This window comes from Aulostomus chinensis, chromosome 15, assembly GCF_037954235.1.
Source record: "Aulostomus chinensis isolate RoL2024-O1b breed Wild chromosome 15, RoL_Achi_v1.0, whole genome shotgun sequence".
Lineage (NCBI taxonomy): Eukaryota > Metazoa > Chordata > Actinopteri > Syngnathiformes > Aulostomidae > Aulostomus > Aulostomus chinensis.
Window position 1 is genome coordinate 17716137 of NC_141334.1, and position 16964 is coordinate 17733100.

General features: G+C 42.6%; 1 protein-coding gene and 1 long non-coding RNA gene across 2 annotated transcripts; both read right to left on the reverse strand.

Annotated features, from left to right (window-relative positions):
* Positions 1 to 834: 834 nt before the first annotated feature.
* Positions 835 to 4340, reverse strand: LOC147249005 (uncharacterized). The gene is made up of 3 exons (XR_015119563.1): positions 3158 to 4340; positions 2887 to 3081; positions 835 to 1601 (listed from the first exon to the last, which is right to left on the reverse strand). It is a non-coding gene; the product is annotated as an uncharacterized LOC147249005 (long non-coding RNA).
* Positions 4341 to 5909: 1569 nt separating this feature from the next.
* Positions 5910 to 9115, reverse strand: LOC147249006 (uncharacterized). The gene is made up of 4 exons (XM_086179116.1): positions 8676 to 9115; positions 8060 to 8554; positions 6391 to 7864; positions 5910 to 6207 (listed from the first exon to the last, which is right to left on the reverse strand). Exons 1-3 carry the CDS (start codon positions 9057 to 9059, stop codon positions 6494 to 6496), a joined length of 2250 nt encoding a protein of 749 aa, XP_086035242.1. The 5' UTR covers positions 9060 to 9115; the 3' UTR covers positions 5910 to 6207; positions 6391 to 6493.
* Between the last annotated feature and the right edge of the window lie 7849 nt (positions 9116 to 16964).

Sequence of the window (16964 nt, forward strand, 5' to 3'; positions counted from 1 at the left end):
GATGGGTCGATGAGGCGTCATGAAGCGGTTCGACACATTGACGCACTGTGTTGAAACTGTGTCACTGAATACTGACACCTGCTGGACTTTACACATCCCTGCAGGCAACCGACCTGACAGACTGAACTGACACTGATTCGATGACCGACCAGGTCCTAGGATATACAATCATATTTTAAACATTTCAAACTTTTGTTCAGGTTGAGATGAATTACCAATTAATTTATAATAGAACCCATTTATTATTGAGGGGCAATCATGATCAAACTTTAAAAACTAAATGTCATAACTAGCATTATTTCAAAGTTTTATACAGGTTGAGGTACCAATTAGTTTATGCACCTTTCTACACTGACTTGTTAGAGGTGGGAATCACCAGAGGTCCTTGATACAACACCACGATACCCAAGCCACTACATTACTGCCATTTTCAATATTTTGCGATGAGAGTATTGTGATACGATATCTTGCAGCATGATGTGATTTATTACCCTTTTTCAACTTGAAATTATATCTAAAGGAAAACTATCTGAATTCATCTGTTTTATAATGTAAAAGAAATTGAAGTGAGATGAACAAATTGAACTTCATCATTTTATTTAGCTGACTTGACAGTGTTTTTACAGTCCAACTTCAATGAATACAAATGTGGGAGGCCTGGGCCGTATTATCAGCTATCACAAGCATTTTGAACAATACAACTTGAACCAAACAAAATGCAGCTCCTCCACCAGATGGGGAATTTTGTGAAGTGAATCACTGTTAAATTGACAAAAAATAAAATCAAACATTGGCATCCTCTCAAAGTACAATGTGAGGCTGTTTGCTGCTGGCCTTGGGGCCGACCAAGTTCAAGGACACTGAATGTCTGATTGTCAGAATTCCTGCTCAACATAACCTGATGTCAGAGTGGTCCTCTGTGCTGTGACAAATGATGAACTGGACTGAGCCGGACCGCGTCTGTAGGATCACAAGTACTGTCAACAATGCAACTTGACCAAAAAAAAAAAAAGAAGAAGCTGCTTTAGCAGCTGTAAATTACTGTTAAATTGAAAAATAAAATAAAACATGCACTTTTACATTAAAATACAGTAAATAAACTGTGCTGCTGTTTGCTGCCAGCCGTGGAGCTCAAAGTTCAAAGGCATTTGGCCACTGAACGAACGTCTGCATTCTTGCTCAGAAGGAGGAGCTGACCAACATGTCCTGATGTCAGAGCGCTCCTTTGTGCTGTGCCAGTGTCTCCAGCAGTTGAGAGGACTCTTTCTGCCGGGACGCTAGGACCTCGGATATGGAGGTTTCTTTTTGCCAGCATGGCCAGTAAAGAATAGACGTGCTCCTTTACTTTCCACCAGTTCAGTGGGTCTCCTCCACGCCCCAGCGGTGTGACCCCCTGGTGTCTCTTCACCTCCTCTACAGCTATGGCAGATCATTTTTGAGTGTGGCTCCTCCAACAGCTCCATAAGTCTGACCAAGCAAGTCTACCAGCCCACAGGATGCCTTCCTCATCTTGGCTGGTATGGCAGAGGGTCTGGGACCATCAGGTTCCTCCTGATGTTCCTGGGCTTCTTGTTTCTGATGGTCTGCTGCCTCTTTTGTTCCTGTAAATCACACAACACATATCTTAATATATGCAGCAAACAAGTTTGAAGACATAAATGAGCTAGACAGTGGTACTTTTATCTCATCGTAATACATTGACAGTTCATTTCTATTTCCTTAAATCTTCATTACTATTAGACTACAGAGGAGAGGTGTTTTTTTTTTCCCAGAATGGAAAACATTCAAGGATTTTTTTTAAACGTTTGTTTGCCTGAAGGGTTCCAGCCTCAGCAACCAGATTTCCTCTGTGGACAGGAACGGTCGGCCACTTCCATGGACTTCAAGGCCCGGCATTCCCAATGTCCGTGTCATTCAGGGCAAATTGATCCGTGCTGTTGTTCCTCACATTGGGGGATGGCTGCTGCACGTATGACGGGCTGTTGGTCGAGGAACCGCTGGAGCCTTTCATCAGCTCTGTTCCATCGCGTGCTGCCATCAGTCTTGAGCTCATCTACAGGCACTTCCCACTTCTTTTTCTGATTCTCTCCAGAGTGGTTTGCCACCGTGCGTCTGTCGAGAAGAGCCAGTGCTGCGACGCAGTCTCCCTGGAAGCCCGGCTGCGGCTGACAGGTTTGACGCCCCTTGAGAGGCCAAGGTGAAGGAGTGAGCGAAGAACTTCACATGCAGGTATCCTGCTGACTGCATGACAACGATCATGTTGGACCCGTTGTCTGCCTCAACTACAAAGTTTTTTCCGCAATCCCCCACTTGTGTGCCGCTTTTGGAAGCAGGTTTACGATGTTTGCGCCAGTGTGACTTTTATGTGAGGCTCGTTTCTCCAATCCTCCGTGATAAGATGTGCGGTTACAGTCACGTGTGAATCAACTGCCCGCGACGTCCACGCATCACACGTTCATGCAACTCTTTGTGCTGTTCGTGAAGTCTCCTGAACCTCAATCTTAACTTCTCTGTGCAGTTTGGGAAGCGGTGTGTCGGTGACATAGGGTGGCCATACGTCCGGATTTAGGCCGGACAGTCCGGAATTTAAATGCCTTGTCCGGCGTCCTGTGCAGCCTCAAGCCGGACGCTTATTTGTCCTCCTTTTTGGAGTTGCACTTGAAGGAAACGCTGCAAATCATCCAATGATGTAAGACTTTCAGTGATTGGTTTAAAATATGATTGGCTAAAAGCGGTGTCACTCAATTCCCTGATTTCTCATTGGTTGAAAATGTAAACAAGCCGCCCCCTGTTCCCATGTGTTAGCCGCTATGTCGTCTTGTTTCTAAATGTTAGCATGCCGAAAAGACGGACCTCATTCAACGCGGAATGGTCAAAGGAGCTTACATTCATAAGCAAAAGTAGCAAAGACGATCTGATGTGTCGCTGTGATGTGGACGTCAGCACACGTGCTGGAGCGGTATCTGAAACTGTTTTCCAAAGCAGATGGACCACTTGTGAATCTCAGGAAGGTCAGCTCCTACATTTTCTCCATCCCATGCAGCAACGCACACACAGAACGAGTCTTCTCAATGATGGCATCTGCATGGAGAAACGAGAGGAATCGTCTGGATGTGGACAGCGTTAAAGCAGAGCTCCAAGTCTGTGTCAACTTCACCTTTCCCTGCACAAGCATGTACCAGAAGTTCCTTGGAAACAAAAAACTCTTGGATGCTGCCAGAAAAGGCCAGAAGTATTTCAGATAGAGGATCAATTATTTGGTGAGTACAATATTATCATCTTTTGTTTGTTACTTGTGTACTATATTTAATTAAACAAATATACACTTAACACTTGTAATGCAACATTTTGATTCTATGCATGGGCTTTATAGTTACGAAAGGAACTTCTGCATGGGCTTTATGAAATGAATATGTACTAGGTTTAAAACAATACAGATTTTTGAAGGTTGACAACAGTATTTTTGCTATGGTTTTAGTTGCAGTGCAGGCTTGGCTATGATGAACCTGAAGGTGCTGTTGTCTCCTGAGCTGCTGCAGCAGCTGAAGGTGGATTTTGCTGAGGGCTGAGGCCATAATGAAGAACAGGAAACTGAGAACAGGATACTGAGGACAAATCAGTTAAAATACAGGTGGACTGCTTCACTCACACATACATAAACACAAATATGTTACATTTTTTACACATTTTTCAGGTCGATATTCACCTGTTACATGGTGTTTTTTCTCAGTCTTTTGTTGTTTACATAAAACAAATGTTCTTTATGGTTGTTTAGACCTGGGATGTGTATTTTTTGCATTAATTAATTTATTTTTTATGTCAATTTAATGCCAAATATGCTTTCAAAACATGTGCACTTGAGGATTTTTACTTATTTAAGAACTGGAATGTATTTTTTTTTACATTTATTTATTTTTATGTAAATTTATTATTTGCACATTTCAGACCATACATGTTCTGCTGTTCTGGCACTGCACTTTGAATGATGAATGTATTGAATAAATTCAAATAGTGTGAACAAAGACCTTTCACCTTTCACTTACACATAGACATACATCATGATATATGATAGATAAAATTGTCTTGTGATGAACAGCGTACCTCAGAATCACTGTGGTATTGTAAATTATATTGTAGTGGGTAGTACACTAGAGTTGTATGTTGCGATTTTTCTTTTCTCACTAAATGCCGCAAAGTGTCCTCCTTTTTGGTGTTGTGGAAATGGCCACACGGCCTACGGTGACATCGCGCTGGGACGGAGTCACAGAGCAGGGCTCTAGCGTCTTTAGCATGTAGCCGAAGCCTTCGTTTTCCACAACAATTTAAGGCATGAATGTTTCCTTCTCCCCTTCCGCCCTTCAACTTCAACCCCCCCCCTTCCCATATGAAGACAGCAGCAGCATGTAGTTGACTGAATAATTGATGTTATGTCCAGCATTGAAACGTTTTTTTAATAATAATGATAAAAGATCCATACTTACCTGTATCAACACAGCGTCGTCACGTAAAATATCGCGATACTAAGCTGAATGCCCCGCCCCCCCATGTCTTCGCCATGATATTTTTGCCATATCTTATAGTTCTCTGAGGAGTGTGTAGACCCTCAAGTCCTCACAAATACATTATTTTTTGAAATGGGGGAACATCATAATAAATCTTTAAAAACAGAAATTAAAGGCTCAATTGCCACCACTCCTCCTGGGGTGGTTTTATACCTGATACTTCCCACCAGAATTTTAGAACTGAAGAAGCTTCTTGGATGAGAGGCGAAACGTCTTCACGAGTCCAGTTGCCTAGTTTGACCTTTTTTTGAGGATTCAAATGACAACATCTATACATTCTAGTCAGTCGGTGTTTTGCTGACATTTGCTACTCTACAACACAACAAACCACATAGGGTCAGAGTTGGAATAGCAGTAATTAGAGATAATTCATGTGGTCCTACTCATTGGAAAATATTCCATAATGTTTTCACACTAACAATAGCAACAGAAACCTGTCAGAGGCTAAAGATTCTAACTTTAGCTAGCGAAGTTAGAGAACGTTAGCTTAGCTGTCCAGTAGAAAAATGGTGATCAACATGGCTTCTCAACCTGCTTGGACCACCTTAGAAATGCTGAACCAACACCCTGACCCTTGTTTTGCTCTTTGTCGGTCAATTGGAGAAATATTTTAGCAAAATTAGACAGTTTTTATGAGGGCCATTTTTTTGTTTCCATTAACACTGGGAGACAGCTATTAGATTTTAAGATCTGGGGACAAAGCGAGTATTTGTAGATTCCCATTTTTGCGCTGGAAAAAACAACCTACCGAACCACTTACCTGTTCATGATTAGAAAACAGAGAGCTATTAACAGTGTGAATTACAACATTTCAATTTAACAAAATTCTAATTTCATTTCGTCATAGAATTTTTTTCCATCTGACATTTATGCAGCTTTGCTGTATCTAAATTCGATGAAATTCTCCTTAATTTCTGACTCATCATACAGGCAAGCCTAGTTAAACCTCCAGAGTCGTTGCTCCAGAGTGTTCCACCGTGGTACCTGCCAACCAATCAACCCCATCAGTGTGAACTAATCACCCCAGGGCCAGAGTGGGCACACCAATGGAGATCCTTGTGTTCGAACATGGTGTTGAACAAACTGTGACTCGCACAGAAGTACAACAACTTAACACCACTTGGTTTAGGTCAGGCCTGATGTTCCTCTTAATTATGCCTCTCCAGGTCACTCCGTCATTGGCCACGTCAGTATTGAAGTCCCCCACTAGGACAATGGAGTCCTCAGTTGGGGGGCACAGATCAACAAACACAACCCACTTCCATATGTTTGAAGGTAGAAAACAGGAATTACATCATGACTCCTTTATAATTAAACAATCCAATACAAAATGATGAATATCACGTTTTTTTTTTTTAATAAATAACTATTTACAAAATTCACATACATTCACAAACACTGAACTATTAATGGACATCGGACACCAAATGAAAAGTTCCATGTTGTCCTTCTGGTCAAAGATGAAGAAAATGGGGCCCTGACTTTGTCCCCTCCCCTTCGTTCCCCTCATATGTGGCCAGGTCAGGCCAGGTGTTGTCTCCCTCCATCTTTGGTATCCTGGGTTGGACTGTGAGCCCCAGGAAGAGGTGTCTGCTGGGCTCAGCTCCACAAAGGCCTGGTGAAAGTCCTCCATCACTGGTGCTTCCTTTTTTAGAAATGAAATACAATGGAAATTCATGAAGACAACCTTCTAATAATGATAATAGACCGGATCTGTTCTGGTTGTCACATACACATCTCAGCAGTCCAGTCCAAAAGGGGGAAATTAGGTAGATTATTCATTCAGACATATTCAAACTTTCACAGGTCCAGCCTTAAAATCTCTTACCTGGTCCTTTTAGTGAAGAGGTTTTCCATGTCCGTCTCTCTGAGCTGCCTCCCAGACCAGGACCCTTGAGCCTGCTGCAGGTGTTGAGCCAAAGCTCTCACAGCTAAAACAGGGTCCTGGGTTTCCTGAGACTTGGGACATGGCTGGAACTTTTCAGAAGCTCGATCTCCTTCTTCAGGTCGAGCAACTGTTTCCTGTGAGCAGAGGGTTTCACCTTCATCCTCTCTTGCTCTTGTCGAGCCTGGATTTGTGCCAGCCTCAACGCAGATGCTGCCTCAGCACGTTCGGCTTCCTTCAGCCGCGCTTCTCCGTGCTGATACATTTCAGCAGCCTCCTGGCTAAGTTTCTCCCCCTCCTTGGCTTTTGTCATGACCGCCAGGGCCATGTTTGTCACGCTCTCTTTCTCTCTGTCCAGCTCCTCTCTCTGTTGCTTCAGAGTCTCTCTCTCCTGTGCCACAACCATCTCCTTCTCTCTCAGCTCTTCAGCACGACGCCTCAGTCCCTCTTGTTCCTGTGCCACTCTGCTGGCCTCTTGTTCAGCCTTCTGACATCTTTCCTTTTCCTTGGCATGGAAGTTCTTCCAGTCTTCTGCCAGCTTCCTCTTCTCCTCTGCCCAGTCTTGCATCACTGTCCTGTACTCTTCTGTCACTTCTCCAAGCTGCTGCTCACTTTCACACAGCTGAGCTTTCACTTTTTCCAACTGGGCGGAGACATCGTTGCAGGTCTCACGCAGTTGTGTGTTGCTCTGGGCTGCCGACTCCTCAAGACACTTCACATTAGCCTTGTGTGTCATTTCCAAGACTTCTACGTCCTTTCTATGCTGCTGCTGGACACTCTGGAGCAACGTCTGGCTCTGGTCTCGCTCCAGTTGCAGAGCTTTTACCAGTTCCTCCAGCTGGAGGATACGAGCCTGATCCACTTGTCGCTGTTCAGTCAGTTCCGTGAGCTTCGACTGCATCAGCTGCTGTTGTTCTAACAGCTGCTGCAGATTTAAACAGCTTTGTCCTGGAACTGCTCCCTGGGCGTTCTTTCCTGTGGCAGGAGAGGCGTGATTGGTTGGGCTGGGTTGTTTGTGGTTGTTGAGGAAAGGAAGAGGCTTTGTTTGTTTGGCCGTGTGTGTGGAGGTCTCCTGGAGGAACTCTCCGGCATCGCTGGCAAGGAATTCTTCCAGCCGGTGTCTTGTATTGCGGGATCGAGTAGAGGTGTTGTGTCTTGGTGCTTTGTCTTGGCCGACAGTCTTCCGGCGGGGAACGATCCCTGCAGGGGTAGCAGGGGACTGACCAGGTCCACTTGTGGGGTTGTCATTTGACAGGGTCTTCTCTGAGCCACCCTGACTCCATTTTCCTGGCAGTTTTTCTTCATCCTTAAATAAACTATGAATGAACTCATCTGAAGCTGTCAGACTTTCAGATCCCTTCTGGTTGTTCGTAGCAGGCTTGTTGGGGCTCATCTGGAAGCCACTTCGTCCAGTATTCTGAAAATAAGTTAAAGAAGGACAATAAACACTCACTGCTTGAACAGACTGCATAAATATTATTTGTAACGAGTATATTTCACTTCAAGTACACTTCAATAAACGAGATGTTAGCGAGAACAAATAGGATGTTGCTTTTTCTCCAGGTATCTTTGTCTGTCTGCTAACATGGGGGTGTAAATGGGTCAGAATTACCGGGCGCAGCTGCCCTGGCAGATTCAGCTTGTCTTCTCCGTCCTCTCTCACTTGTCCTCTGGAGACCTCTGGCTTTGTTTGTTTGGCCGTGTGTGTGGAGGTCTCCTGGAGGAACTCTCTAGCATCGCTGGCAAGGAATTCTTCCAGTCGGTCTCTTTTGTTGAGGGATCGAGTGGAGGTGCTGGGTCTTGGTTCTTTGTCTTGGCCGAACACACTGTCATCATCCATCTTAAATCTGACAGTCTTCCGGCGGGGAAGGGTCCCTGCAGGGGTTGCAGGGGACTGACCAGGTCCAATTGTGGGGTTGTCGTTTGTCAGGGTCTTCTCTGAGCCACCCTGACTCCATTTTCCGTTTCCTGGTTCTGCTATTTTTTCATCATCCTTAAACAAATTATGAACAAACTCATCTAAGGATGATAGACTTTCAGATCCTTTGTTCTTGTCCTTCATAGCAGGCTTGTTGCTGCTCAGCTGGAAGCCATTTAATACAGTATCCTGAAATGAATTAAATAATGTAAGTTAACAGTAATAACATAAAAAGAACTGTATTCTTTGTGTGTGTGTGTGTGTGTGTGTGTGTGTGTGTGTGTGTGTGTGTGTATGGGTCAGTAATTACCGGGCACTGCTTCACTGTCAGATTCTTCAGCTGAGGCTTGATTGTCTGCTGTTGTCCAGCAAAAACCTCTTCGGTTTTCTTCCCTCTGTCAGGGGTGGGTTGCTGGTGGGTGTGGCTTAATGGACCCACATGTTCTCCCAGGCCTTGAGCCTTGTCCTTGAGGCCTGGCCTGTCAGCGCTGGCTGACTTGTCTTCCTGAGGCTGTTTCTTAAGGCTTTTGAAGACCTTCTGTTTCACGTGGCTCTCAGGTTTTGTGGACCTTGTGGAATTCTCATTCTCAGGTCGAGTGGAAGTGTTGGCTTTTGAACCTGAAACACGAAACAGCCTATCAAGTAATTCTTTATTGGGACCTCCAGGTCCTCTCTTCTTGCTGCCTTTGGACATGTTGAAACTTTGAATCAGTTGCCTTCAAAGTTGTGTGAGGAACTGTTGATCCTGCATTTCTGGATCCGTTGTCTCATACATGACATCACAACATCAGAGGTTTTGCTGTCACCTGCCAAGTCAGTCTGTGATGTCGTCTGTCATTTTTCTTCACTGACAAATCACTGCCAGTGATGAGTCAGCAAATTCTGACACAGATGTCTCACCGTTTTGGTGAAGTAATGCAGCGTTTTAAATAACGGAGTTGAAGCAGTAACTGATTTACTTTTTTTGGTCCCTTTTTCTCTCTCTTGATCCTGTGATGGTTTTGATAAACACCAGTAAAGTTTCTCTTCGGTCTCTGACGTCCTCGACCCTGGAGTGCAGATCCAGGCTCCCTCTTCATCACTCTTACACAGTAAAACACATCTGAACAACTTTGTCTACAAAACAGTGAATTACCTCATGTCAGACAGTCATTCTGCGTGATGTGACTCAGGACATTACACACGTTTCCCAGCCACTCTTTTTATCAACTGTGATCCAATTCAGTTGCTGAAACACAGGAAGTCCAATGTGAGTGTGTGAAGGAAGCTTTAACACACTGTAATTAGTAGCTTTGTCTCTGATGCACTGTGATGGACCACCAGCTTCTTCTTCCATTCAATTGCTGCTGTGAAAAGAAAGATGTTATTTCCCATTAAAGACTTCAGTTTGAATGGACGACATCCATGGAGTTTATTCTGGTCAAATAACACACACTGTAATTTCTTTGTTTCTGATGTGCTGTGGTGTTCCAAGTGTGTCGCCATGGCGTACCAGCAGGTGGCTGCATAGTCAAAGTGGCCTTGAGCAGGTTGAGAGACCTGAGTGACCACCAGATCCTTCACCAGACGGTGGGGCTCCAATGTCAAGTTTGAGTTCAAGCACCCTGACCCTTCACCTTTGACTATCGGAACTTTACCCCCCTGTTCAGACTCAAACTGCTCAGTTTGGTTTTTAACCTTTTGTGTCTTGAATTTGTGTTTTTTTATTTTGGCTCAAATCACAGAATATCAAGCAGTTGTGTTCGTGGTGTGTTCACAGTGATTGATTAATTTTTCATGTCATTGTCAGGTTATTTTGTAGATTTTACAACTATCAGAAGAATTGTTGTTTTTCCAGTCATTTCAGTTTCAGGAAATTCTTTTCTTGTATTCATTGAAAGATAAAAGAGTTTCGGTAAATAACCTTTTTTTCTGTGTTATTATGAAATGTTTTGTTTCGATTGATGATGTGATACATGAATGTAATCAATTTGTAATCAAGTCTATGTAAAAAAAATGAAGTTGTTGGGAACAAATGAAGGGCTCTGAATATTTGAAAAACACATCATCCATTTTTAATGTTCTGTTCTTTTCCAGGAGGACATTTTAATCCATTCATCTTCAATAAGAAACAATTCTTAAAATTAACATCTTTTTGTTTAGTTAAATCAAATCCATCCATTCATCTATTTTCTACCTCTTATCCTGTTAAGGGTCACGGGGGGGGGGGGGGGGGTGGAGCCTCTCCCAGCAGCCTTCAGGTGAGAGGTGGGGTTCACCCTGGACAGGTCACCAGTCCATCACAGGACCAACACATAGAGACAGACAACCATTCACACTCACAGTCACACCTACGGTCAATTTAGAGTATCAATCAGCCTCGTCCCCTCTTGATGTCTTTGGACTGTGGGAGGAAGCTGGAGTACCAGAGAGAACCTACACAGGAACAGGGAGAACATGGAGACTTCACACAGAAAGATCCTGTGATGGAGCCGGGACTGGAACCTGGAAGCTTCTTGCTGTGAGGCGACAGTGCTGACCACTGCACCACCGTGCTGCTTTTGATCAAATCCATATATCTATATATGAAAAGGCATCATTCAAAATAGGAAATTGTGCTTTCATTCAAATCTTAAAAACTCTTTCCATGGACATGAATAAACTGAGGTAAGTTATTTATTTTCATTGGTTCAAGCTTTAAGTTATGAAAACAAGATATGTTACACATTTAGAATCTGAAATGTTTTTAGGGCAAAAAGAAATGCAGGAACTTGTGTCGACAGGGAAACTCAATGTGTTCTTGTGGAGAAATAAAACCCGTTCAGTTAAAAGCAAATCCCAGAGTCCGCCGGAGTCTCTGGCTGCAACATAATCAGTCCCAAACTCTTTGTTCACACGATAAAATGCTTCTCCTTTGTCAAAGTGACGTCATTTGGTCTGGACAGAATGAGGGCCTGCAGTCTTGTTCATGCTGACCTCAAGAGTTCAGTGAAAAATCTTGAAAATGGCTTGGACAGGGATGCTTTCATGGAGTGTTTTCAGATTCAGCAAAAGCAGGATGTGGACAATCCTAGCTCCATTTTTTTGGCATTGCAAAAAAATAAATAAATGAATAAAGGTTTGACAAATCAGAGACTGTCTTTTTATGAGTCTGCCACCTCTGCAGGATAATCCAGTCTAGATTTGACAAGTCTAGGTGCAGTGGTTTTTCATCTGGACCTGGTCTAATGTGGTCCATATTCTGAAAAAAGCAGTAAAATGTGCCTTTATTGCATTTTCACAAATAAAATACAGGTTTCACGAATCAGAGACTGTCTTTTTATGAGTCTGCCACCTCTGCAGGATAATCCAGTCCAGATTTGACAAGTCTAGGTGCAGTGGTTTTTCATCTGGACCTGGTTTTATGAGGTCTAGGAATACAACAGAAATGGAGGAATATCCCCTTTGGCATTTTCACAAATAGAATAAAAGTTTCACAAATACATTCGTGGGTGTCAGGCAAAGTTCATGTTTTACCCAAAAGGTCTAAAATGTTTTCACATCAAAAAGTGTCCAAAAAAACAGACATCAGTGCTGAAACAGTCGCCGTCCACGTTACGTTCACATCCCCTTGAAAGTGCTTGGTTTTCTTTGCATTGGTTTCACAAATATTAAAATGTTGGATGCATGGATTGGTTTTGATCCATGCAGGTCCCCTGTTCAAGAGTTTTCTATTCTTAAGAAACAACTGAACTGATATCAGTACTTCATGAGTACGATTGATGTCATGTATGTTTTGAGGCTCAGATCAAACAAGTGATTTCTACTAAATCACATTTCTTCAGTGAAAAAAAAAATCTGAGGATCTTTTGGAGTGGAGAAGCTGATCTAATAAATACTGACTCTGGATCAGCACGAACCACTCAGAGCTGTGTTGAGAATATAGACCCCCATCAACAAACACAACCACTTCCATATGTTTGAAGGTAGAAAACAGGAATTACATCATGACTCCTTTATAATTAAACAATCCAATACAAAATGATGAATATCAGGGTTGTTTTTTTAATAAATAACAATTTACAAAATTCACATACATTCACAAACACTGAACTATTAATGGACATCGGACACCAAATGAAAAGTTCCATGTTGTCCTTCTGGTCAAAGATGAAGAAAATGGGGCCCTGACTTTGTCCCCTCCCCTTCGTTCCCCTCATATGTGGCCAGGTCAGGCCAGGTGTTGTCTCCCTCCATCTTTGGTATCCTGGGTTGGACTGTGAGCCCCAGGAAGAGGTGTCTGCTGGGCTCAGCTCCACAAAGGCCTGGTGAAAGTCCTCCATCACTGGTGCTTCCTTTTTTAGAAATGAAATACAATGGAAATTCATGAAGACAACCTTCTAATAATGATAATAGACTGGATCTGTTCTGGTTGTCACATACACATCTCAGCAGTCCAGTCCAAAAGGGGGAAATTAGGTAGACCTTTCACAGGTCCAGCCTAAAGGAAAGGTAAAGGAAACCTCCATATCCGAGGTCCTAGCGTCCCGGCAGAAAGAGTCCTCTCAACTGCTGGAGACACTGGCACAGCACAAAGGAGCGCTCTGACATCAGGACATGTTGATCAGCTCCTCCTTCTGAGCAAGAATGCAGACGTTCGTTCAGTGGCCAAATGCCTTTGAACTTTGAGCTCCACGGCTGGCAGCAAACAGCAGCACAGTTTATTTACTGTATTTTAATGTAAAAGTGCATGTTTTATTTTATTTTTTTGCAGAAATGATGCTGGACATATGTTTGATAGAGGTTTTTATCATTTATTATTGTTATTATCTATTTTTACCAAGTGTGGAAATGATTGTGTGGAGAGTCCTCAGAAGAATGGGAGCGCCTCTGCTCTTTGAAAGACGAACATCTGGTTGTATTTCCACAGAACTCAGAACTTTTATCTGACCACCGAAATAATTGACCACATTTCACCAAGGAAAAATGTAGTTTCCAGATGTCTGATCACGCCGTCGCTTTAGGGAAGCGATTCTATTGGTGCTAAATTCATTGTCATGTTCCATCCTAACAGTGGACCGTGTTGTGGACCTTCGTCCCTCCCAAAGTGATCCTTTTATTGACAGAGCAACAGGCATCCTTGGAACAACTTTGGACTCTCCTTCCCCATTAAAAAAGAAGACTATGAATCCAAGGAAACAAGCACCTTGGAACAATTCTGAAACCACGCAGCTTAAAATAAAAAAACCTCAAAAACTAGAGAGGATATGGCGCTCCTCCGAACTCCGTAGACGCTGGGATAGGCTCCAGCCCCCCGCAACTCTGAACCCAAACAGACTCAGGGACAGCTTCTTCCCCAAAGCTGTCACCATGCTGACCTCCAGTTTGCTCTGATGTAAACTGCACTGACCACTGCACCACCTGACATCAGCTACCGCTATCATTTAATGCTCTCTCAGTCGCCCTTTTGGACTCAAATCTGTGCTCATAATGTTCTGTTTTTCTGTTTGTGTCTTTTACTGTGTTTTTATATTTATACTGTACAGTATTTTATATTGTGCCAATTATGTGTACACCTTAATGGAGATGCTCATCAAATCTCATTGTCCTGTTTATAATGACAATAAAGGGTTTCTACTCTGTTCTGTCTGCTCTACTTGTCAGAGTCTTGAGAGAACTTTTGCTGTGATTTGACGCGACACAGACAAAACTGACTTGACTGTTTAAAGATCCTGTGACACAATTTGCCCAATATCTTTGGCGTGCGTGTGAGATTTGAGAGACGAGTCAGCTTCCTTTCATACTGACGAGAGTTATCTAGTGGGTGTAAGGATGCGTCCCTCCTGCTATGATGGAGGTCAAAGAAAAAACTGGAAAACACTTGTGTAGTGATCTACAATTCCTTTTTTAAAAAAAAACAAAACCCTTTTGTAGGTTAATTGCAGTTAAACTGTACTTTGAGAGAGTTGGAGTGTACAACACATCCCTCTTGTGGCTAAATAGGGCAATTACATTTGTAAAGTTGGGAGGGGAGTTTAAATATGATCCTATATATATATAAATATATATATATATATATATATATATATATATAAGAGAGAGAGAGAGAGAAAGACAAAGAGATTTTTAGCAATTTTGAGTTCGTTTTTGGGCTGCACGGTGGTGCAGTGGTCAGCACTGTCGCCTCACAGCAAGAAGGTTCCGGGTTCGGGTCCTGGCTCCGGCACGGGATCTTTCTGTGTGGAGTCTCCATGTTCTCCCTGTTCCTGTGTGGGTTCTCTCTGGTACTCCAGCTTCCTCCCACAGTCCAAAGACATCAAGAGGGGACGAGGCTGATTGATACTCTAAATTGACCGTAGGTGTGACTGTGAGTGTGAATGGTTGTCTGTCTCTATGTGTTGGTCCTGTGATGGACTGGTGACCTGTCCAGGGTTAACCCCGCCTCTCATCTGAAGGCTGCTGGTATAGGCTCCAGCCCCCCCGCGACCCTTAATGTGTAGGAATAAGCGGAAGATGACGATGGAGTTCGTTATTCTATACTCTATTCAAGATTATTTATTTCTTATTGCACTGCTTTTTTTAGAATAAGCAAGCACCATAATTGGATGAATGAGAGCCATCGCAGAGGCAGAGAGTTTAGAATGAATAAATTCAATATTTTGAATTTATTTTAAAAATCTCGACACTAGGACATGTATTTCAAAATCCTTTTAATACCACTGTTAGTGACGTAGAGTTCATTCTCCAAAACATTTGTTTACACATAAGAATAACTTATAAGTGAACGTAAAATATAGTGAAATTTTATACTTTTATTGGAGGATTATTGGGAAGACTATTTTCCTCAACTTTTCCAGGACTTGAGGAAAGATCATTAAGAAAATATAAAACCATCTCAAATCCCAAGCCTACAGTCTGAAATTATATGTGGCTTTGAGAAAAATTCTTTTGGTTTATCAGTAATTTACTTCAGTATCCATTTATCGACTACTGACCAAAATATTGATTTATATATATATTTTGTTTGTGTAAACTTCTGACTTGGGGAAAAACAGAATTTTCATTTAATTTCCAGATTCATATTTGTTCAAATGTATACTTCCTGCCATGTTTCTGGCCCCGCCCCCTGGAGGTAAGCCCCGCCCAAACCACCGGATGCTGCCGGGGATTCTTGATACCTATTGGCTATGACATCAGTTGTTTGTTTCTGAACTCAGCTGCTATATATAAGCTCGGGAAGTGTCCTACTTCTTTGCTTCAACCTTGGTTGAACACGATTGAGAGACAGACACATTCTTTGCTATTTCTTCCTCTCTTCAGCACCAAACCCTTTCTGAACAAGGTAAGTGGCTAACAAATTGAGAAGCTTGTGCAAATCTTGGATCTCATCCAGTGTGTAGAGCTCCCTAAATGTTTGTGTGAAGAATTATTAGCATAATGAAGCCATTCAAAGTATTTTTGGAGAGAAATATATATTTATTGTCTCTCCTACCAGCAAACAAGGAGACATATACCCAGAGACACCTGCTAAAGTCTATTAGCTGTCGGTTAGCTTAGCACTGTGAATGCCAGTAGTGAGTGTTGTCGCGCCTTCATCAACTGTCGAAAAACAGCCTCTTCTTCAACGATTTTTTCTTGCATTTATTAGGATTCCATTTTAGCGTCGTGTTCATGCAATTTTATAATCAGACACAATGAGAGCTATTTTACTGTGTGATTGACCGAGCACCTTCAAACTAAAAAAAGCGCCCAGTGAAGCAAAACTTTTATCCACTTCAAGAGGCTGAAAAGATTTAAGAAATGTATGTATTCGAACTCTTATACAACAACAGAGGCACCGACTGGTTTTGGAACTTCACATCAACCATTGTGCTAACTCCAGCGCTAACGCTAACCTGCGCGAAGCTAACTAGCTAGCCTCTGCAGTTCCAGCTTCCTAAAGCGCGCATGGAGGGAGAAGCGCTTCTCTCTCGTTGGCTGGCAGCGGGAGGACAGATGTGAACTTCTGTAGAGTTAAATAATGGACAACACTGCTTGACTTCGTCTATCAACGGAGTCAATAACAGAGAGGAATGTATGTAGAACGCAAACATTAATGCAAGTTAATGCTGGTTGGGGTTTGTTCTGACTTTGGTGAGTGTGTTTGCTCTTCAGTGTACCCCTGTGTTTGAAGTTAATATTATTGAATGAATACAAAGTTAATTCACCAAAATGTACAAGCATGTTGTGCCAGCAGGATGTTGTTTTTAAACCCTTCTCAATGCTATAGAATCCTACTTGGTCTCAGTAGATTACCGGGCCTACGTTGCGTTGCCTTTTCGATGATGAGCCTCTTTCTTGCCGTTGATTTGCTGATGTGTGGCTCCTGGTGAAACTCTGCAGATTTCTCTAAAACAACCATCTGTAATCAGGGATATTTTTTGCACAGACATGCAGGAGCGTGACTTGTTGATGGCATGTAGTAATTTGTGACTGAAGCAGCACTACAAGCGCGATCATGAAGAATTTCAGAAGGAATGATATTAAAATGCAGGTTCATGAATATTGATTTGATTGAGGTGATTGTCACGTAGCTTCTTGTGGCTCCTTGGTTTGGACCAAGTATGTAAACGCATCAACAAGTTTTTTGTGACTGCTTGAG

Coding starts and splice junctions, on each gene's coding strand:
- LOC147249006 (XM_086179116.1), bottom strand. CDS start 9,059: ATGTCCAAAGGCAGCAAGAAGAGAGGACCTGGAGGTCCCAATAAAGAA. Junction 8,555..8,675: donor TGACAGTGAAGCAGTGCCCG/GTAATTACTGAC, acceptor AATTCATTTCAG/GATACTGTATTAAATGGCTT. Junction 7,865..8,059: donor TGCCAGGGCAGCTGCGCCCG/GTAATTCTGACC, acceptor ACTTATTTTCAG/AATACTGGACGAAGTGGCTT.